The sequence below is a fragment of the Lutra lutra genome, chromosome 1, assembly GCF_902655055.1.
Source record: "Lutra lutra chromosome 1, mLutLut1.2, whole genome shotgun sequence".
NCBI classification, from domain to species: domain Eukaryota; kingdom Metazoa; phylum Chordata; class Mammalia; order Carnivora; family Mustelidae; genus Lutra; species Lutra lutra.
This window is the reverse complement of record NC_062278.1, coordinates 187,285,841-187,309,588: the sequence shown is the minus strand read 5'-3', so window position 1 is coordinate 187,309,588 and position 23,748 is coordinate 187,285,841. Positions and strand designations below refer to the sequence as shown.

The window sequence follows — 23,748 nt, the reverse complement described above, 5'->3', positions numbered from 1 at the left end:
AGCAAGGGCACCATTTAGAAAATTTGTGGTAGAGGGAGAACAGAAATTGATGTTCATCTAACAGATCTAATGTTTTCAACTGACCTGTGTTAGCTGGATAATTGCTGCATTTACCTTCTAATCTAAAAGAACAATAGGACCTCTTATAAAATGAGATTTAAGGTATGAGGCAAATTTCTTATATTTTATCTTAGATGTTTTCCCATAGACAAAGTCAAGTAATGATATTAGCAGTAATCTGGAAAATCCAAATAGTACAAACAACCTTTATACTGGCTTATTCTTTACGCCACATTCTTTGCCATTAGCTAATAGGTTACCTCATCATTGTATTTGCTGGAACTATAGATACTGTGTGAAATCCAGAAAAGAAGCCATTTTCCAGATAATCCGTAAGCAAAAAAGGAAGCTCAATTTTCTGAGCACTTAAATGACTGCTTTGAGAGGCCATAGCTCATCTTGAAATCATTTTGAGTTGGATTAAGATAAAATTTAGGAATGGATCGGCATTGACACCAAAGCAAAGTCTGTAAGACATTTACATGACAAATATTATCATTATGATTTTGCAATAACCTTGGCAGTTAGGCTTGAAAGGGCAGTGCACTAGATAATCTTTAAAATGCAGATAAAATAGATTTAAAGGAACAATTTTCCAGTTTCCAGAAAGGGTTATGATGATCCTTATGCATCAGGAACAAAGCTGGGGGATGTTTTAGTTTCTAGTCCCCTTTTTCAAGCAGCCTGCTAATGAGGACAATAGGTTAGTAAGACCACAGTTGCAGAGGGTCTTGAAAAATTCTCTCCCTGTGGTTATAAAAGAACTGAGCTATTTCCTGTCAATCATCTAATATTTTTATTTCACCAACATAAGTCAGTGAACCAGGGTTTCATGGTCTGGAGAGATTGGAAGATGAACTTGCTTTGGTTGACTATGGCTAGGTTGGTCACAGATATAAACCTGTGGATTCAAGAGAATTGCCTATGACAGGTCTAATCAGACTTTCTAAATTGTGGGGTCCTATGGGCTCCAGGACCTGGTTGCATATTCCACACTGGCATACCTAAGAAGGTGGTGTAAAATGAAGCTGTAGTTGAACCTGTCAAGACCAGATGAGCTTGTTATTTAGAGCAACAACTCTCTGGCTTCCTGTGTGCAAATCCATCATCTGTTAGCCCAAGGAAGACATGGTCTGGGGTCACTGACTTTATACACAAGGTTTTCATGAAAATGGGGCACATGTTAATATCCAGTCACTGAGTTCTCCTCCCCTTCTCAGAGAAATGTCAGCATGTATGCCTGAGTGGGACTGGGTTAAAGAGCACTGCAGAGGAGGTCAGAAGATCTTGGCTCTGGTCCATATACTTCCAGAGAATAGGTATCTGGGTAGTTAAAACACGGGCTAGTTTTTTAGCTGCTCTTGATCTCAGTTGCCTACCCTGTGAAATGGGGGTAACTGTAGCCTCATTGGGTTTCGGTAACCATAAAATAAATTAAAAGTTTATAATGTATTTATCATGATGTCAGGAACATAGTAAGCAGTCAGGTGGTTAACTCCTGTATGACAGTAGTTGTCACCACTAGTTACAGGGCTGTGTCACTTGTTAAACACTTGTTAAATACTAATAATACTATGCCAGACAATGTTTAATAAATAAACAATAGGAGTTCCTGTCCTTGAGGAGATTATTTGAGAGAGGGGTGGGGAGACATAGAGACAATCAGGATAATAAATAAATAAGGTACATACAGTAATTGAAAATTCCAAATATTCTGGAGGTGACATGGGTAAGGACATGAAGCAAAACAAGGGTGATCGTGAATGCTTTCTAAGAGAATTATGATTTAAATAGGGTGGTCAAGTGTGACTGAAAAAAATGACATTTTGGGCAAAGATGCGGAGAGAGCATGGATTTGCCATGTCCCAGGTGGGACATAGTTCAACTTGTCAAGAAGACCAAATGAGTCTCTTTTGGAGCAACGCCTGCCTCTTTTTAGAGTAACCCTTGATAGGGACCACACCTGCCATGTTTAGTTGGTAGCCTACAAGGAGACCAGCATCCCTAAAGGAGAGCAACAGAAGGAAGGGTGGTAGCAAGAGGGTCTGAATATAATTGGGGAAAGAAGAATGAATTGGATATTTTTTTTTTTGGATATTTGTAAGCAAAGTGTCATCTTCCTTTTGGAAGTTCTTTATCAACAAAGAATGATGACTCGTGACAAGATGCACAAAAGCAAAGTTTCGAAGTCCAGCAGACAGATTCACATTTGCATAATTTGGGACATGTTATTCATATTCAACCTCTCTGAGTCTCAGCTTTTCGTTTGTAATGTGGGGACAAAAGCTTTTACAGTCACTGGGAGGTTTATAAATAATGTAGGTAAAGTGCCAAGTGCAGTGCCCAGCATCCAGTTGGAATTCAGTAAATGTCAGTGAGCCCTGAGCTGAACCGGAACTGTTCTTTGGCTCATCTACAAGAGTGGTAGGAGAGACTGACTTTGGGCCTCCAGTGGCTGCCTCAGTGTCCACATTATTTAACTCAGGGCAATGATCTGGATGATTTCACATGTCTGTCATTGACTTAAGTGTAAATCAGATGAGAGTCAAGATATATCCTAGAAGCTTTTTTATAGCTTGTGCCATTTTCACTCATAAATGTTGTTCTAGTCTTGTATGAAAAGCCAAGTGGTAACTTTAAAATTAGTGGTATTTTCATGAAGTATAGAACCAGCAATTACTGAACTGGCTAAGAGTACTTAGAGCTGACAATTAACAAGTTAAAGCAACCTGATTGCAGGAATCTGGGTTGAGGAGTTCAGTGTGTGAACAGCCCTATTGTTTCATTAACCCTCATCCCAATGAAGGGCATGTAGCAACAGTATGATGTTCTTCCCATGTTCTAGGTTCAAGCCCCCTTACTTTCTGCTCAGAACTTTGAGTTGGCCTTTTGTTTCTTCTGCTTTGCCACCTTGTGCTTCCCCAATTCCTCCTTAACACAGCAGCTGGGGCGGGGGGGGGTCACTCTTGAACAATATCTATATCCTATACATTCTTGGCTTCAAAATCCCCATTAGTGCCTCACTAAAACAGAATCTCACCAAGTACTCTTTCTGGAGAGGGCATCTTTCTCCAATTTAATCCTATTTCAGCTCCTTAGTTCCATCTACGCTAACATCCTTTTTTAAATGTCCTGACCAGCTCCTTAGAGGAATCTGTTCTCTCACTGGGGTAGGAAATATATAAGATGAGCCTGAAACATCTTATAGAGTCAGAAAGTAAGGAAGTGCTCAAAAAAGGGGTGGGGGGCAATACAGGGAGACAGAACACAGAGACCAACTGAAGGAGCTCACAGTGGCCAGGGCTGGACTATTCGGAGGGACGAAATAAATAACATAGTACTGGATTATAACCCAGTGTGTAAAATAAACATCTGTGAGTCCATATGGATATAAATGATTGAATAAGTAAGTAGCTGGGAGGGAGGAGACACATCTGTCATGCAGATGAACTCCCAGTAATTTTAGTAGATATTTTAACCTCAGATAGGTGGAGCATAACTCTCAACTCCCTAAGTGTGGGCTGCACATAGTGCCTTCCTTCCAAAGAGGACAGTATGGAAAGGCAAGGAGGAGTGATGTTACAGTGGGGGAATCTGACAAGCACTACCTGAGCCAAGTGATCAAGGTCAATTTCAATAGTGGTAAGTCATGTTGATAGTATGTACCCTTGATATGATGTGATGAGAATGGCACTTTCCCTCTGTGGGAAACACGTAACCTCAGTCTAATCATAGGGAAAGCATCAGATAAATCCCACCTGAGGGACATTTTACAAAATAACCTGAACAATGCTTCTTAAAACTGTCAAGGTCATCAAAAAGGAAGGAATGTCTGAGACACTATCATAGACAAGAGAAGCCTAAGGAGATAAAACCACTAAATATAATGTGGCTTCCTGGATGGTATCCTGAAACAGAAAAATTAGACATTAGGTACAAACTAAGGATATCTGAATATAGCATAGACTTTAAGTAATAATAATGTATCAGTTTTAATTCATTACTTCTAGCAAACTTAGCATACTCATATAAGATGTTAATATTCGTGGAATAAAAATAGGAAATTATCAGGTGTGGCATATGGGACTTCACAGTACCATCCTCACAAATTTCCTATAAATCTAAAACTACTCTATAAATAACTAAAATGTTGTTCTAAGAAAATATGTGCCAAACTTTCACCTTAGTGAAATGCTTTTCCTTCATCATGGCCTGTTGAAGTTCAACCTTTCAACTTGCAACTTAAGAAACCTTTTGAATTCTTCAAAAACAACTGGGTCTCCCCTTCAGCCTATGTCCGTAGAACTTGGTGCTTGCCTTTAGTGTTCATTTTAAGGTAACGCACTTATTTCTTCATTCATTCAGACAACAGTTATAGTGTACCTACAGCAGTTGAGTTGTTGACAATAAGGCTCACCTTGACCCTGACCAAGCTTCCAGTTTGCCTGTGGTTGCAGATCTGTGGATACGCTTGTGTGAGAAAATGTGTAGAGTGGCAAGCAGTGGTGAAAGTGAGGAGATGTTCTCGGTGGAACTGACCTTTGCATTGAGTTCAAAGAAGTGGTAGTGAGTGCAATTGGGTGGTGGGTGGTGGGTGGAAGGATGGAAAGTTGGAGGGAGTATTCTAGGAGAAACCCATATTTGCAGAATTACTGAGGCAGAAAGGGGGTGACTTTCCCAAGGAAATACATCATCATGGCTAGATATTATCATCAGTAGCACATATGGACTCTACCATGTATTAGACTCAATGTTAACCCCTGTGCATGTGTTATGTTGGCTTATACTCATGCAACCCTGTGAGGCAGGTGTTTGTATTGTTCCCATTTCACAGATGAGGAAAGCAAAGCACTCAGTAAGTAGCAGAGCTTGAGATTCAGACTAAAAGTGACTGGCTTAAAAGCCCATACTCTCCCCTCCCATTGAGGAGAGGTGGAATTAGTCTGTCTTGAAGCAGATCCTTGCATTTCTTTCCTATTATACCAGGATTTCTCAGCCTGGGCGCTGATGGCATTCTCAACAAGATAGTTCTTTGTTGTGAGACCTTTCCTGTGTCCTGTGGGAGGGTGGGAAGCATCCATGTCCTTCCCCTGCTAGAGGCCAGTAGCACCCACCCTCCACCAGTAACGGCAATTAAAAATGTCTCCAGACTTTTCCAAGTATCACTGGTGGGGAGGGTGAATAGCAAAATCAACCCATTCCTACCCCTGCTTTGAGAATCCTATTCTTAGCATAGGATGAAGCTGGGCCTTAAGTCTTTCCTGTCTCCTCTCTTCCTTCCCTCCTCTTTTTCTCCAGGGTTTCCTAAGGGCCCACCATGTATGGGCTGAACACATATTCCTAACAATTTATAACACAGCAACTTGTATATAGTGGTTGCTTGACAAATGCTTACTGAATTTATGCCAACAGAATCCTACATGTTCAGAGTCCATTCTTGTCAAATAAAGTACATTCTACTGGAACATAAAACTTGATATTGGAAAAGTTAATTCTTGGTTTCTGGTCACTTGGGGTATCTTTTGTGTCCCTGAAGAACTGTCCTATAGGCTGGCAAGCGCCACCTGAATGCTCACCAACCTTCAGGCAGACCCAGCTGTGCACCTGTTAAGAACCTAGTGGAGAGTGACATCCATTAGGTTGCCAATAAATGTTGAATGCATGGCTGATCTGTAACAATTAAGTGAAGCCATATGCCTAGCTCTGTAATTTGAGATGCCATTTAAAGCACATACCTATTTTCTCCAGCAATTCCTTCTATCATTTTCAGATGAGATCTGGATTTGGGAAATGACTCCCCACCTAGGTTTTATATTCCGCCCCCTGGAGAGTGGGCAGGCAGCGGGAGGGAGAGCTAATTTCTGGGCAGTCTTCCTGCCATCACGGGTTCTGTATCACTGGCATGTCAGTTGCTTGTCATTAGTGGGAGGGAGCTCAGAGGATTCTAAATGGAAGGATAACACGGAAGTGAGCTCCCAAAATATAATGCATTTAAATCAGGTAGACTCTTTATTTTGTGTTCGCTCCAGGCATACATTCTGTCACCGCTTCTCAGTACCTACAGCCTAGAATCATTGCCTCTTAAAGGCTATCCATCAGAGCTCTTTGTTGCATTTGAAGGATAGTGCTGGGATATCTTTCTTCTCCAGGACTATGCGTACCGAGCATAGAGTTTTGTAGACATGCGTAAATAGATGTTATTGAGAGTAGATGGGAGAGAGTCCCACCGTCGTTATGTTTCACGGAAACTCTTTCGGTATTTTCTCTCACTTTCCCCAGCCCCTCCACACATTCCCCCACAGGTCTTAATGGCCACTGAATTATTTCTAATCAGTGTCCCTGTTCTTTCTATCTTGCCAGAAGGAGGGACATGTGAAGTGATTGCCGCGCACAGATGTTGTAATAAGAATCGCATTGAGGAGCGGTCACAAACAGTCAAGTGTTCCTGTCTACCTGGAAAAGTGGCTGGTACGACAAGAAACAGACCTTCCTGTGTCGATGGTAAGTAGCTGGTTTTACATCTCTCTTTAGGTGTTTTTCTAGATGTTCACTGTCTGTTATATATATATATATATTTTTCACTTATGTATGGTTCAGGTTAATGAACAAGGTGCAGCCAAAACTCTGGAAGGTTGTACAAAGGACAGTACTCTGCATGGTTAGAATTCTTGTTTCTCTGGCTTGGTGGCCTTCTCATAGCTTATTTTAATGTTTTGTAGAGAAGATTAGGGTAAAATAATTTGTCAAGTCAAGAAATTGGAGGGTCCAGCTCATTTGGGAAGTGATTTTGGATTGAGGTTTTATATGATGATGATGGTGATGACAGTACTAAAGATAACAACAGCTAACATTTATTCTGTGTGTATTTAAAGAGCATTTACTCTATGCCAGACACTGCTCTGGGTGCCTCACGTGCATTCATAAGCAAATAGAGGTGCTCTGAATGTTCACCATCTGCCAAGCACTGTCCAAAACACTTCTCATGCATAATTTTATTTACTCCTCCCAATAATCCTAGAACAGTTACCTATTGCTGTGTAACAAATGACTCCCAATGACATAGCAGCTTGAAGCAGCAAACATTCTCTCACAGGTCTGATTGTGTCTGGCTCTGGGTCACTCCTGCAGTTGCAGTCAAGATCGGAAGGTTTGACTGGTGCTGGAGGATGGTTTCAAGATGTTTCATTCTCACACGGCTGTTGGCAGGTGAACTCAATTCCTTGCTGTGTGGACCTCTCCATAGGAACACAGTGTCCTCACAGTGTGACATCTGGTTTCACCCAAGAGAATAATAGAGAAGCCATAGTGACCTTCTTTTTTGTAATCTAGCCTTGGAAGTTAACACTTGACTGTTTCCACAATATCCTCTTGGTTATTTAAGTCATCCCCATTCAGTGTGGGAGTGCGCTCTAAGGGCTTGAAGGCCAGAAGACAAGGATCACTGTGGCAGATAACCTCCCTCCCCACTCATTTTAAACATGAAGAAACTGAGGCTTAGAAGGGTTATGTAATGTTCCAGTGGTCCCATGGCTGAGAAGTTGTAGACTGACTGACTCTTAAGCCCAGAGTAACTGACAGTAATACCAAGTCTTGACCACCATCTTTAAAACAACTTTATATGTGCTAATAGTGAGTTCAAGGTTCAAAAGACCACAAGTATCTCTCCCCATTGTTATCTTTCATAATTTTAGAGCCAAGTATGAGATGATGTTCAAATTCTTCAGTAAGAAAATCAAGACTCTGGTTTCTAGTAAGAAAATCAGGACTCAAATGAATCACTTGCTCAGGGTCACACAGTAGCAAATAGAACCTGAATCTCTTGGCTTAGGATCCATTTTTCTACCTCTAGAAACAGATGGAGCAGGACACTTTCTAGATTGGCTTGTGTTGTATATCATTATGAAACATGGTAGTTAGAAAGAGAAACATACTCAAGCTAGACCAAGTAATTTTTTTTTAAGAAAACAGAAGAATCCTGGGGAGTCTAGTTACCAAAAATCTCATGGAATTCTTAAATTCTTCTAGCATCCGCTATCTCATTTTCTTTGTTCATGGGACATATTATTTCTGATCTCTGTTCCCCTCATTCTCCTCTGTGTGGACTGGTTCCCACTTCCAAGATTTTAGCTTTTGAATACCTATAACTTAGGGGCTGGTATGAAGTTTTTTCTCCATGATGCCAACTCTGATCTTACATAGCATCACAATACAGTTCAAATATATTTGCCTCGCTTCCTGTGTTTTAAATGTGTTCTCCAAAAGGACCAAATGTAACTGGCCCAGCTTGTGTCCCACATTAGCCTTTGACCGATCAACCATAGCCAGTGAGCTAGCTGTACATGGGGCTTGTTCAGCTGTCCATTGTGTACCATGGTAAGACCAAGCTTTTTTTTTTTCCCCCAAAGGATGTGAAAAAGCCAAATTTGGGAATATACTATGATCAGTAAATTCTCCATTAATGAATTTCCAGAGGTCATTTGGCACTCTCTGGAGATATTTTTGGATAATGGAGACAAGAGATGGAGACATCTCTTGCAATTAGGGGGATATTATTCGCACCTGGTGGGTAAAAGCCATCAATGCTGCTAAACATCCTATAATGCACAGGACAGCACCCACAACAAAGTATTACCCAGCCCCAAAGGTCAATGGAGCTGAGGTTGAAAACTTACGCTTATGGTTGTTTCTTTGTTCCAGATCACAGTCAACATGGTAAGGCACCTCCAATGCAGGAAAGGCAAGCAGTTAGACTAGAAATGCCACTTTGCTCCACTTGCAGGAGGAAACTCTTGGCCCTTGAAGCCCACAAACATTATAAAACCATGATAGTGTCTCAAGTTGTCTGCCAAAGAAAGCCTGGAGTCTGTTGATTAAGAATCCTGATTTTGTCTCCAGTTCATTTTTATCTCTAATGATCTAGAAATAGAATTGCCTTCAGGATTTGGACGTAAGACACAAAGAGCAATACATTGTTTATTCTGGCAGAGGGGGAAATGGCATCTGGCCCTAAATTTCTATGAGAAGTTAAACCACATAATGAGAATATTCTGTCTCTCAGAGCAAGCTTCTTTGACTTTGGGAACTCTGAATCCTTTAGAGTAGTAGGTTCAGGCAGGCGGACTATTGGTTCCTATCTTCCAAGCAAAAGTCAATAAATTACAGAGTACAGTATAGTGTCATCCTGATGGTTTTTAGTTTCTATAGCATTCCACTGTTCTAAAATCCTTGAATCCATTGGCATGCATGAGAAAAGTCTCTGTGTTGCTTTGATCAAATTTGTTTTTATGGCCCAAATCTCTACACGCAAATGAAAAATGAAGCGTAGATATAAATTAATAATTCCAGTGTAGTTATTAAGATCATGAACTGTGCAATTAGACAGACATGAGCAGAACTCAGCTATACCAGTTACTAATAGAATTACCTTGGGCAAGTCACATATGCTTTTTAATTTGTTCCTTGGCTATGAAATGGAGATGGTAATTATTCCGACTTGTGAGGATTAAAGAAGTCTTGTTCATGTGTACAGTGTTTTGCATAATATCTGGTTCCCATTAAATACTTGCTGAATGTTGGTGGCTCTTTCCTATCTTACTAGTAACTTGTGGGTAATGCTTAGAAAGGCACATTATTTTACAAAATTTTATTGCATTTTAATTGAACATAGTGACATTTTAGCCACCATCTTCTCCTGGAACTGCTTCTAACTAATTATCCTGGATATCATTAATGCTAGTGAGTCATCTTCAGGAATGCATGTTTCTTATAGGAATTTTGAAAACTACATAAATAATCCACACATTAGAGTCACACATGGTATTATTGCTCAGAGATTATCATTACTTTGTAAGAAAACATGTGCATGTCCATTTAGGCTTAACCCATCATTAAAAAGAAACTCACATGGCAGGGATTTAATTGAAATAAGATGTCATAGTACTGTTTTATCGACAACTTGTTTCATTAAGGTACAGCAAACATTCCCCAGTTTAAAACATATTCTTCAAAAACATTATTGTTAATAGCTACATAGGGTTTTAGGGGTGGATACTCTTCCATTTATCTACCTATCTCCTCCACTTGGACACATTATAGTGTTTCGTGCATTTCCCTTTCTAAGCCTAAAAATGGATAGAAACCAACTTCTCTCCATGACAACAGCTGACAATCCACACACCGTAGTTGTCCTGAATATATCCTGTTGTACATAATGCATTTCCCATGTAAGTGTTCCAATTGCTGTTATTTACTTGCCTCTGAAATTACAAGTCACTTGTCATCTACAGTATTTTCAAAACCAGAGAAACAGCTATGATTTTAAAATAAGCATATATTCTATTATTTTAAGATTCAAAATCAGAGACCAGGTGATTTAAAATGGGGTATAAATTTTTCAGTGTAATCTTAGCAATATATTCAAAAATAGAAAACAGGATATTGAGAGAAATTTTTAGAGTGGGCTTTGAGTTTAAAAATGATCTTCTAGGGACGCCTGGGTGGCTTAGTTGGTTAAGCAGCTGCCTTTGGCTCAGGTCATGGTCCCAGCGTCCTGGGATTGAGTCCCACATCGGGCTCCTTGCTCATCAGGGAGCCTGCTTCTCCCTCTGCCTCTGCCTGCCATTCTGTCTGCCTGTGCTTGCTCTCTCTCTCTCTCTGACAAATAAATAAATAAAATCTTTAAAAAAAAAATGATCTTCTATTGCCTAGTAAGTGAAAATACCAAAGAAAAACACTCAACAGTTTAAATGTTGTGATGGGTAGTTATAAATATTTTGAAAGGTGTTCTACCCTTGCACGTGTGCCTAGCACTATTCTGACTGGATATTAGGTCATGACACTATTCACACTTTCTCATGTTTTGTTAATTATTCTCTAACGCAAAAGGAGGGCACCTTCCTTACTATCTTGGATAACAGTAATCAAAATGATGGCCAGAAATTTCTTGAAGGCCTATCCTGCACTCCTCTTTGAGGTCCTTTATGTCTGTATATTCCTTTATTTCTAACCCCAACTCCTAAAGGGGGTCTCCTATTATTCCCTCTTGCCAGTCAGAAAATTGAGGCATAGGAATTTTGTGACTTGCTCAAAATCACACAGCCAATTGTGGCAGAGCCAGAAATCCAGTCTGGGCTATCTCACTCCAGGGCCTATATACCAAGCATGAGCAGATGAGGTTGTGACATAAACACACATTCTATTCCAAAGCCTCTCATGTAAGAGACCAAAATCCCTGGGTTTGAAGGGGGAGAAAGTTCAACTGTGTGCACACTTTCAGAAACATCTGGTCCTTCAGGCCAGACCTGCCCCTTCCCTTTCTGTATCAGAAAGGACTGATTAATTGCTCTTTCTGAGGTCATGGCCTTTGAGTAGTTAGAAGAATTTTTTTTCATACTATAGCATTTTTAATTATTTATGTTTTTAAAACAATTTTTATTATGTTATGGTAGTCATCATACAGTACATCATTAGTTTTTGATGTAGTGTTCCATGATTCACTGTAGAAACATTTTTATAGACAATGGTTTGTGTTATATAGAATGACTGAAATATAGCTGTTTAAGGCATGGAGGGATGAAATGACTGTTTTATGGAGAAATTCTCATGCAGTTTTCTCTATTTAGGTTCTTATTCTCATGCAATTTATGTCTATTTGTGACTTAGACAAATATGTGAGAAACATCTTTATAAGAACTGGTTTGTAGAGAAGGTCTTTTAATCTTCTGTGGATTTGAGCATCACTCTAATTAGGAAAAGTTTACATGATAACTGCATAGACCTTTCCTTTCATTCAGTGTGAATTCTGATCATTTCTCTGACTGCCTGCTACAAACATGGTGTTCTTGTTTTCTTATACTGGATACCAACCAGAAGTGACTACCTTACATCACAGAACTTTTTACCTTTCGCAACTATGGAAATCCTACCTTTTTATCGTCACTAGGATTAGTGCACAGTTAACATAATAGAAAAAGTTCTCATACTCCTGCCTATTTCTGTGAAGATAAAACCCCACTGTTAACAGGGAAGGAGACAGACAGTGAGACAGGACATACAAAGAGGAACAAGGAAAGGAGGGTTCAGAGAAAAAGAGTGATCAAAGAGAGAAGAGACAATGAATGCTTAAGCGGTATATTAAACATCTACCTATAAAATGGCTTTGTTCGTTTTTTCCCCAAACAATTATTTGTATTCACTCTTATAGTTTATAACTAATTTTAACAAATAAGATTTATTTGGTAGATTGAGACTTTGAATTTTTTTTTCAAGTTGCATTATATGAGATTCCAGAACCCTAATATCTATAAAAATTACTTCTGGAGATTGCTCCTTTGGAAAATACAAGATAAAATTTTCTTGCCCACATACCATCATATTCCCTAGAGACCACCATGGTAAAAAAGAAGTCTGAGAACTAAAGCAAATTTGAAATTCCACAGTAGTGTTCTACAGAGTGGTCTGAAATATATATATATAAGAAATGCTGCATGTAATAGCCCCTTCTTAGCTATCCAAAATATGATATCATATTAAAGGCTCTGAGAAGTTCTGCAGACAAGAACTTGGACCCACTATGTCCCAGACTTCTTTGGCTAGAGAACCTTTTTCTCTGCAACAATTCACTGTGCCCTATAGACCCAATGTTCCATGAAATGGACTTCAGGCCAGGCTGGTGTAGACTATATGGACTACGTCTTTGTTTTTGTTTCCAGAAATGCATTTAAGGTCTTTTGAGACTGACTGATAATTCCTATGCCAATAGCTCAGTGTCTTTTCTTAACACTGGCTAACCAAACATTGCACAACAGGTCTTGGTAGTAATGTGATTTATAATATCTCCATGACATGTCAGGCTCAACTGCAGTTTGGAAATCATCTAGGGACCTTCCAGAGCAATTGTATGAAAAAGCTTAAGCCCTTATTTTTATTCACAAATATTAGATGTTTTAGAGGACAGGGAAGATGACCTATTTTGGTTCCACCATTTGTTACTTGTCATCCACACACAGTGAAATACCAAGATAATGAATTGCCTTGGTGGGTCAGGGACGCACCACACAGCAGCAGTCTGGGGTCCCTTTATTACCATCTCTGTTCGATGCCTGCCTGTTCTTTCAAGACAGACTCTAGTTTGTTTAATAGATGGGATGGTGAGCTCAGTTGACTTCATCAGGAGGCATTTCTGAAGGGGGTTTCTACTGTTATTGAAGAAGGTCTACTACAGCATCATTAGTAAAATAGTGGCACATTCAGGCATAATTTCTGAAATACATACACATTTTCTTTTGCTCCCTTCCTTGGCACCTAATCCTGCCCAGGTATGTGAGGGATCCAAGTCTGCATTAGCAGGAGGAATGAGAGGAAAGATGTAGAAGAAATGACAAAGCATTTTGTACCATCTCATAAAAGGTCTGTCTCTATGTTTTGTTCCTTTGCATAATAAAGAGAGCAAGAATTCAGTCTTCAGATATTCCCATACTTCTGAAACTAAGAGTGGATGTAATTTTTTTTTTTTTAAAGTTTAAAGCAGTAGTTGCCAAATGACAGCCCGCTGGCAGGAAGTACCTTCAGACCTGTTCCTTAGGTTGGCAGAGTAGTGAAAAAAATGGACTGTGTGCCTTTGGATGGGATACTCCAGTATGTACAGGCCCCCGCCTTTCTATGATAAACCTGGCTCTGGCCCATTCATGTGACCTGCCTGATCTCTAAAGATCTGGAAATTCCTGCTTCCTGGCTCAGAGTTATTTCCCTACTACTCTCAAGTTAAATAAAAAGATTAATTTTCTGGAAAAAAATACTCTTTGATATATAAACCTGAAATAAATTGAAATATACATACACAAAAACAGCAAGAAAGGAAAAATGGAGTATTACTTCTCTTCCCGTTGCCAACTGAATCTCTTACATCTTCATTGTCAAAGCAACCACTGCCACCAGATTTCTGTGCATCCTTATAGAAAATATCCATGCACACACATGATACACACGTAGACAACATGAGAAATCAAAATGGTGTTATATAATTTAAAAAATGGTCTGAACCTGTTTTTTTTTTTTTTTTGCCTAAGAAAATGGCTGGTAAACATGGAAAAAAAATGGTCCATCATCGCTCAATTGAAGAAATGTAAATTGAACACTGAAATGTAATGTTTCATCAATCAAATAGGCAGAGATAAAAAGTTTGGTAATACCCAGTATTAAGGAGGCAGGAGAGAAAAATTACATATAAATCATACTCAGTGATAAATGGCTTACAAACTCAATTACTTAACCACTTTTCTTTATTTGGTTCACCAAAGAGGAAGAAGATAAATAGGAAATTTTATAATGGGACTGGATATTTGTGGAACATAATACAAACTACATGCATTATGACTGTGCACAGTGACTTTATTTAGCAACAATTCTTGTATACATAATGCCCTCCATTTCTTTTTTTTTTTTTTTTTTTTACAGAGAGAGATCACAAGTAGACGGAGAGGCAGGCAGAGAGAGAGAGAGAGAGGGAAGCAGGCTTCTTGCTGAGCAGAGAGCCCGATGTGGGACTTGATCCCAGGACCCTGAGATCATGACCTGAGCCAAAGGCAGCGGCTTAACCCACTGAGCCACCCAGGCACCCCATGCCCTCCATTTCTTCAATAGGATCGGGTTCATATGTCTGGGTATCATCTACGAAATCTTCTAAGAATCTTGATCTCACTTCTGTGGGAAAACTATATGTGAAAGTATATTTAGTGCATGTGTTTGAGCATAAACATAGTAAGTCCCATTTTAATGTCAATTAATGTAGCCACTTGGGAGGTATAAAATTCTCTACACAAACATTTGTAGTGGTGTGTATGTCACATGTGTGTAAGTGTATGTGTGTGTGTGTGTGTGTGTGTGTGTAATCATGGTACAACACACCCCAAATCCTTATCATTTTTCTAGTTGGAATGTACTTGGTTATGCAAAATTCCAAATTCATAAAGAAAATTTCCCAAAAGTAGCTCCAAAGCCATTGGTTTCCATTATTTCCAAAAAGCTTAGGTGTTTTCAAATACCTGTTCTTGTCTGATATGAGAGCATCTTTAATCAATTCTTATTATTTTTTTTTTTTTGGAAAGGGGAAAAAATGTTGTTTTAAATCTAAGGAGTCAGCTCTTCATCCCTCTAGTTGGGCTTCAGCCTAGATAAGGCAAGATTTCAGGGTCCTATGTTATTAATGCTCTGTCCATATGAATAACGAGCAAGCCCTGTGAATTATTTCACACTTCTAGGAAAATCTATAGCCCTGTCCTTCTGCAACAGCACTGGAAGCTGCTGAGGATATCGGTACATTTCTTTATGGAAGGTTCTGATAACTTCATCTAAGGATATGGTAAAACTTATGTCCCCTGCTGAAGCCTGTGTAGAAATTTATGCAGATGAATAATATTTTGAAAAATTAATGATGTATTCCTCAAACCACCCAAGCTACTGGGATTTTTGTGGGCCTACCCCAACCCAAACAACAGAACATGAATCAGCCACTAACCAGAGAATAGAGGCCCAAATATTTGGTATTTAAGTTCAAAAGTCACTCTAAGATTCAGATATATAATGGACGGGTTCATTTTCCAAAGTTTCCAAAGTAATATGATGAGTCAGGTCAGGGAGGGAGAAAGGAAGGAACACTTGGGTAGGAAAAATGTGGTCCACTGGAGCAAAGGCTGTCTGCCACTACCACCAGAAACGTGTGTCGCCATCTGTAGACTTACTGATCCAACCACCAGCCAAGAGAGTACCACACATGATAGCTCAATACACTCTCTTCGCATCTTTCTGGCTGCCTTCCCAGGAAGACCATCCATAAACAGCAGCTAGCGTATTGCAGCCTGATTGTCCAACAGGAGTCATAATCACCAGTATCCTAAGGCCTCCTTAGGCTTCCATGGTGCAGAGGTGACCTCCAGGATGCTTATGAATTCCAGGAATTGAGAGGAGAGACCTGGGCTCCCTAATGGGTGTAGTGGACATAGAAACGAAATTTCATGCACCCACTACGTAAGACTAGATTTGTAACTGAGCTAAGACATTGGTGAAACATGTTCACCTTCCCTAACTTACCTATTTTATTTATAATCCTTGATATCGGGGTACCTGGGTGGCTCAGTGGGTTAGGCCTCTGCCTTCAGCTCAGGTCATGATCTCAGGGTCCTGGGATCGAGCCCCACATCAGGCTGTCTGCTCAGCTGGGAGCCTGCTTCCTCCTCTCTCTCTGCCTGCCTCTCTGCCTACTTGTGATCTCCATCTGTCAAATAAATAAATGAAATCTTTATAATCCTTGGTATCATTTGGTACTTCATTTTTGTGTCATTTATTTATCTTACTTTTATTTCTTTTTTTTTTAAAGATTTTATTTATTTGACAGAGAGAGAGAGATCACAAGTAGGCAGAGAGGCAGGCAGAGAGAGAGGGGAGGAAGCAGGCTCCCTGTGGAGCAGAGAGCCCGATGCGGGGCTCGATCCCAGGACCCTGAGATCATGACCTGAGCTGAAGGCAGAGGCTTTAACCCACTGAGCCACCCAGGTGCCCCCTTACTTTTATTTCTTATGTCATCTCTACACTCAGAGATGTGGAGCTCAAATTCATGATCCCAGGATTGAGAGTTGCATGGTCTACCAACTGACCCAGCCAAGTGCCCCTCATTACTGCATCATTTAAAGAATTCAATGGAAAATTCAATAGACTCACATTCCATGCCATCTAATATTACTTAGGGTGGTAAAATGATTCCATGGTTAGCCAGCCACTCATTCAAAGGGAGGTCCCATTTCTTCAAATTTAGAATGGCCTGCATGTGATGACTTAGAAGTTATCATTCAGCATCTCCTTTGGTGCCTATACACTAGTTTTGCTTCATGCTGGGCACCTGTTCTGATCAACACTCTTGAAAGAACAATGTATATATTCTAACTGCTCCACAGGCCTACTCCCCCAGTTCTCTTCCTCTTTTTGGACCTCCCTATACCTTAAAACACAACACTATTGAAATTAGACCAACTAACCCTACAACGACCCCTAAAGTATTCAAGTAAAAGTAAGAGTCACACATCTCTCAATAAAAAACAGAAGCTAGAAATGATTAAGATTAGTGAGGAAGACATGTCAAAAGCCAAGATAAGAAGAAAGCTTGGCCTCTTGCATTAAATAGTTAGCCAAGTTGTGAATGCAAAGGAAAAGTTCTTGAAGGAAATTAAAGGTGCGACTCCAGCAAACACATGAATGGTAAGAAAGGGAAACAGCCATATTGCTGATATGGAGAAAGTGTGAGTAGTCTGGATAGAAGATCAAACAAGCCACAACACTCCCTTAAGTCAAAGTCTAATCCAGACCAAGGCCCTAATTCATTTCTACAAATTCATTTCTACAAAGGCTGAGAGGGGTGGGGAAGCCAGAAGAAAAATTAGAAGCTAGCAGAGGTTGGTTCATGAAGTTTAATGAAAGAAGCCATCTCCATAACATAAAAATGCAAGGTTAAGCAAGCAGTGATGATGTAGGAGCTATAGCAAGTTATCCAGAAGATCAGTCTAAGATAATTAATGATGATAGCTACATTAAACAACAGATTTCCGACATAGATAAAACAGCCTTTTCTTAAAAGAACATGCTATCTAGGACTACCAGAGCTTGAGAGGAGAACTCAACACCTGCTTTTAATGCTTCAGAGGACAGGCTGACCGATGGTCCTGTTAGAGGCTAATGCAGTGGATGACTTTAAGTTGAAGCCAGTACTCATTTATCATTTCAAAAATCCTAGGGCCCTTAACAATTATGCTCAGTCTCCCTACTATCCAGTAATTCCACAACTGGGTATTTACCCAATACAAAATACAAAAACAGTGATTTGAAAAAATACATGCACCTCTATGTTTATTGCAACATTATTTACACTAACCAAATAATGGAAGCAGCCCAAGTGTCTATTGATAGATGAGTGGATAGAGATGATGAGTATATATCTATAATGGAATATTATCCCACTATTAAAAAGAATAAAATCTTGCAATTTGCAATGATATGAATGGAACTAGAGAGTTTAATGCCAAGTGAAATAAGAGGAAGACAGGTACCATCTGATTTCACGCATATGTGAAGTTTAAGAAACAAGACAAAGAGGGGAACAAAAGAGAGAGGGAAAAAAAACAAGAAATGGACTGAACTACAGAGAACAAACTGATGGTTACTAGAAGGGAGGAGAGTGAAATGGAGGTTAAATAGGTGAAGGAGATTAAGAGTACATTCATCAGGGGCGCCTGGGTGGCTCAGTGGGTTAAAGCCTCTGCCTTCGGCTCAGGTCATGATCCCGGGGGCCTGGGATCGAGCCCCACATCAGGCTCTCTGCTCAGCAGGAGAGCCTGCTTCCTCCTCTCTCTCTCTCTCTCTCTCTCTGCCTGCCTGCCTGCCTACTTGTGATCTCTGTGAAATAAATAAAATCTTTAAAAAAAAAAAAAGAGTACATTCATCATAATGAGCACTGAGTAATGTATAGAACTGTTGAGTCACTATATTGTACACCTGTAATTAATATAACACTGTATGTTAACTGTACTGGAATTAAAATGATTAAAAAACTTTAAAAATTAGGCTAAATCTTCTATTTTCCCTTTGCTCTAGAAATGGAACAACAATGCTCGATGTCAGCACATCTGTTTACCACATAGTTATTGAATATTTGAAGCCCACTGTTGAGACCTAATGCTATAATAAAAGATTCTTTTGAAAACGCTGCTCACTGTAAGGCACCTGATCATCTGAGCTCTGATGGCATCCTAGAGTGAGATTAATGTTGGTTTTGTGCCTGCTAACACAAACATCCATTCTGCAGCCCATGGGTCAAGGAGTAATTTTGACTTTCCAGTCTTATTTAAGAAATATATGGCTATGGCTGCCATAGATAGTGATTCCTCTGATAGATCTGGGCAACATAAATTGAGAACCTTCTGGAAATGATTTATCACTTTAAAATGCCATAAGAACATTTGTGACTCATGGGAGGAGGTCAAAATACCAACATTAACAGGAGTTTGGAAGAAGTTGATTCCAACCCTCATGGAAGACTTTGAAGGGTTCAAGTGAAGGAAGTAATTGCAAATGTGGTAGAAATACCTGGAAATCTAGAATTAGAAGTGGAGTCTGAAAGTGAGACTGAAGTGCTCAAATTTCATGAGAACATTTGAACCAGATGAGGAGTTGCTTCTTCAGATGTGCAAACAAATTTTATTTATTTATTTATTTATTTATTTATTTAAAAATGAGCTTCTTGAGGTGGAATTACTCCTTGTGAAGATGCTGTGAAGACTGTTGACATGACCCAAAGGGTTTAGAATATTACATAAACTTAGAGGCAGGGTTTGAGAGAATTGACTCTAATTTTGAAAGAAGTTCTACTATGTGTAAAATGTCTTTGAACGGCATAGCATCACTTGCGAATGGAAGAGTCAGTCAGTGCAGCAAATTTCTTGTCATCTTATTTCGAGAAATCACCAGAACCACCCTAACCTTTACCAACCACCACCCTGATCAGTCAGCAAGCATCAACCTGGAGCCAAAACCCTCCACCAGCAACAAGATTACAGCTCACTGAAAACTCCAAAGATGCTTAGCATTTTTTAGCAATAAAACATTTTTAAATTAAGGCATGTGCATTGTTTTTTAGATGTAATGCTATTGCATACTTAATAGACTACAGTATAATATAAACATAACTTTTATATGCACTGGGAAATTAAAAAATTATTTGACCTGCCTTATTGCAATATTTGCTTTCTGAAATATGTCTATTACTTTATGTAACTCCTCCAATAGCAGCCTCATAAGATAGTTGCTATTCTTATCCCCAATTTATTGAGGAGGAACCTGAGGCCTTAAAGAAATTTCTTCTAAGACATGGCAGCAGGAGACCTGGGACCCCAAATGAGGAGCTGCTAGAAATGATAGGTAGGAGATCACCTAAGCAGCATGGGGAGCAAAGTTCAGAGTACCAGCTCACTTTTGTATTCCCTTCCTCAGAGAATGACACCACCATTCAGGCATGCTATGTTTTTTTATTTAAGCAGCCCCTCCAGCACATACACCAGTATCCTCATATCCTATGCATATCAGATCCTTCAATCCCTCACCATTCCCTAATTACATTACTGCCATAATCAGGACTCCTATATTGACCCTAATTAATGTGCCCTTAGCACCCATACCCTGTATTACCCAATGCTAACTTTGTCACCCAGCTTGAACTACCAACTCCACCGGTCCTCCCTCAAACCACCACACTTGAAACCAATAGATACACTCCTCCACATCCCTGAAGCCTCCTGTAAACATTTACCAGAACTTATCATACTGTCCTCTATGCTTTTGTTGACTTGTGATCTTCTATGATAGAGAGACTCACCCATTCACTCAACAATCAGTTTCAGAACATTGACTGCGTCCTAGAAATTATGCCAAACACTTGGTCACCTAATGATGAACAAAGCACTTGCCTGTAATCCATCAGCGGAACACGCCTCGATCTAATCATACACAAATATGTTCCAAGCAGAAAGTACAAGTTCAGAAGGAAAATAACTCAGTCTTTGGAGAGGGTGTTATCACAAAGAATCGAAGGAGGCCAGAAAGCCAAGACTTCTGTGAAAAAGTGACAGGAATTTGGAGATGTAAGGTATAACTCAAGCTAGCCAGGTGAAGAGCTTTCCAGGCAGAGAGCCAGCATGGGCAAAAGCCTTGGGTTTTGATCAAGAACTTTAGAGACAGTCACTGTGGCTAAAACCCAAAGAACAATAAGATCATATGTGAGAGGAGGCAGAAAAGATAGGGGGGAGCTAAACAGTAGTTCTATAATTGAGCCGTACATCTCCTGTGCCTAACATAGTTCTTCTTCATTTAATTTGCATAGAGTTGACACACAGTGTTACATTAGTCTCATGTATACAATGTAATGTTTCAACATGTTTATACGTTATCCTAATATAATTCTTAAAACTGAGATGTGCTTAGAGAAGGCAGTGATGTGGTATCTGTTGTGGGAAATTGGATGGTAAAGCCAACCTAGAATTTTGTGCATGAGGAGACGACATTGAGAGCCCTCTACTGAGATAAAAACCTCCTTCTGTAGTGTCTGACATCAGATTGCAAAACCTGGATACTCCCACTTCAGACAATGGTAGAGCAAGGCAAATCAAATTGTCTTTTTGATATTGCCGCCTTCCTCACACACTGTTATCCACAGTGTTGCTGTCACCTGAATGTCTCACCTTCTCTCTGTTGCCAACCACTCCACATTGCTGAAAGAATTCTCGTAACCACCCACAAATCAAGCAAACAACAGCTTCTGATAGAAATGTTCAGTCACTGTCTTTCCATTCTATTGTCTGACATTAGATAACATTTAACCAGTAGATTCTTTATACCAGGGCATTAGGGCAAAGGGTTTATAACTGGGGATATATTTAAATATGGTGGCTAACTACAGGCTCATGTCGGTTTATTTCCTTCCTGACTAACTTGTATCTTCTTCAACTCCATTTCCTTATGAACTGGTAATGCTTTATTTTATGTAGCCAAAAACAAACAAACAAACAAACAAAAACAAGTTTCTAAAATACCTCTACCAAAGGATGCCTGACCACCCTGTTCCTGAAATCTGGGGTAGCGTGTAAATTTTAAATGGGTATATAGGCATTAATGAGTCTACTTTGTGAAGAAGAAGGTTACAGAGAAATGGTCATTTCTTATGTTACCCAGTTCCACTCCCTTCAAACTATTTAAGCACATGCTTTTGAGAAACAATGTTAATAAAGTCACATGTACACTATAAAAATTCTTTACTTAATGGCCCTTGTAGAAAAATTACACTTATAACTACACAGAGTGAAAGTTGTTAAGCACGATGTGTCAAAGAACATTAATATTTTCACATCACATTTCACAATATGAAATGGGTACTGTTATTATTGTCCCGATTTTACTGATGAGGAAATCAAGGCTCAGAGCAGGAAAGGGCTCGCCAAAGGCCACACAACTTCCAGACAGTAGAGCCAGGATTTAATTGTGGACAGTCTGATAGCAGCACCCATGTAAGATTTTAAGATTGCATTCATTCCCAGACATATAGCAGGAACGTTTCCATGGCAAGACTGAATTGTGCCAATTGGAGCCCATGCACGTGTAGATTTCAACCCTGGTTTTTTGCCCCTGATGAGTCAGGTCTCATTCAGCATGTTATTCTCCTGGATCTGCAGTTTCCTCATCTGTTAAACAAGGGTGAAAAAAAGTGCAGTGTCAAAGAGGTGATGAGAATATCAAATGAGATAATTCATAGAAATCACATATCTGTAATACAGTCTCCAGGCCTATTGTGAGACCTCAATTATATGAGCCTTAATAAACTCAGAATTATTTTAAGAACACAATATTAAATTTATAGTTTCATTAATGAGTGTGTATCTGGATTTTGAGAAACCCTGAGTCAGACCTACAGTTTTGATTGAAATACCAATAGTTATATACCTCTTCCTCATTTGATTACCTCCAACCATAGAACAAGGCTCTTGAGCTTCTAAAAATGTGTGCATAGAAACAAAAGCATGTCGGATAATGATATAGAGGTCTGTCTCCTGAAGAGCATGAAGAGAGGAGGCAAGCTGAAAGTGGTGCTTGTTTTCCATTCAGAAGGGAAGATATTGAGGACATCCTCTTCCAATCCTAGTCCAAGTAGGAGAAAACATCATTTTCCAAGTCCCTGTTGGTACACATAAGCATCGGTGAGATAAAAGATCTCAATAGACATGGTCAGTTTCAGAAAGGAGCAGAGAGTGTGCATTCTGTCAAAGACAAGGTTCATGAGGTGTAGACTGACTTAGTCTTCATTTTGGTCTTTTCTCAGCATTCATAGGAGAGCTGCCTTTTCTCTTCTCACTATAGACACTCTCTCTTGGTGACTTCATTCATTCACTTTCATGGCTTCAGAAACTTAGATAGTTGCTATCTAACCTAATCCATCCTTCCAAACTCCAGGCCCTTTGTTCAGAAAATTACTAGATGTCACCATTTGCATTTCTCAAAGACACCCCAATTCAGTATGCTCAAAATGGAGCACACATTTCTATCAGCCTAGTAATGCAAGGATGACTTACACATCAGTCAATAGCGCCTGCACTACAGTGGACCTAAAGTTCATGTCCCCCCAAAGTTCACATGTTGAGATTATAAACCCCAAGGTGATGGTATTAGGAGGTAGGACTTTGGAGAGGTAATTAGGTCACAAGGTAGAGCCTTCACAGTGGGGATTAGTGTCCTTAGAAAAGAGGTCCCAGAGAGACCCCCAACTCCTTCTACCATGTAAGGATACAAGTTGAACATCTACAACCTGGAAGAGGACCGTCCCCAAAACAAGTTGAACATCTACAACCTGGAAGAGGACTGTCCCCAAAACATGGAATGCAGGCATTCTGATCTTGGACTTCCAGCCTCTGGAACTGTGAGAAATAAATATCTGGTTATAAGTTTTCCCCATCTATGGTATTTTATTATAGCATCCTGTACGAACCTAGACATGCATCTGTTCTTTATTCAAGCCAACCTCTTGGGAAACATGTTTGCCTTTTCTCACTTCCTCATGGCCCATATCCATTCTACCAGACTTCCTTGATTCTACTGCCTAAACAT

At 39.6% G+C, this 23,748-nt stretch overlaps 1 protein-coding gene across 1 annotated transcript in view; it reads left to right on the top strand.

The window, feature by feature from the left end:
* The window catches only part of TAFA1 (TAFA chemokine like family member 1), an 866,756-nt gene that overhangs the window by 732,934 nt on the left and 110,074 nt on the right, over window positions 1-23,748 (top strand). Inside the window, exon 6 of the mRNA XM_047747161.1 lies at window positions 6,421-6,561. Coding sequence (XP_047603117.1) covers window positions 6,421-6,561 — 141 coding nt within the window. The remainder of the gene's footprint in view (window positions 1-6,420; window positions 6,562-23,748) is intronic.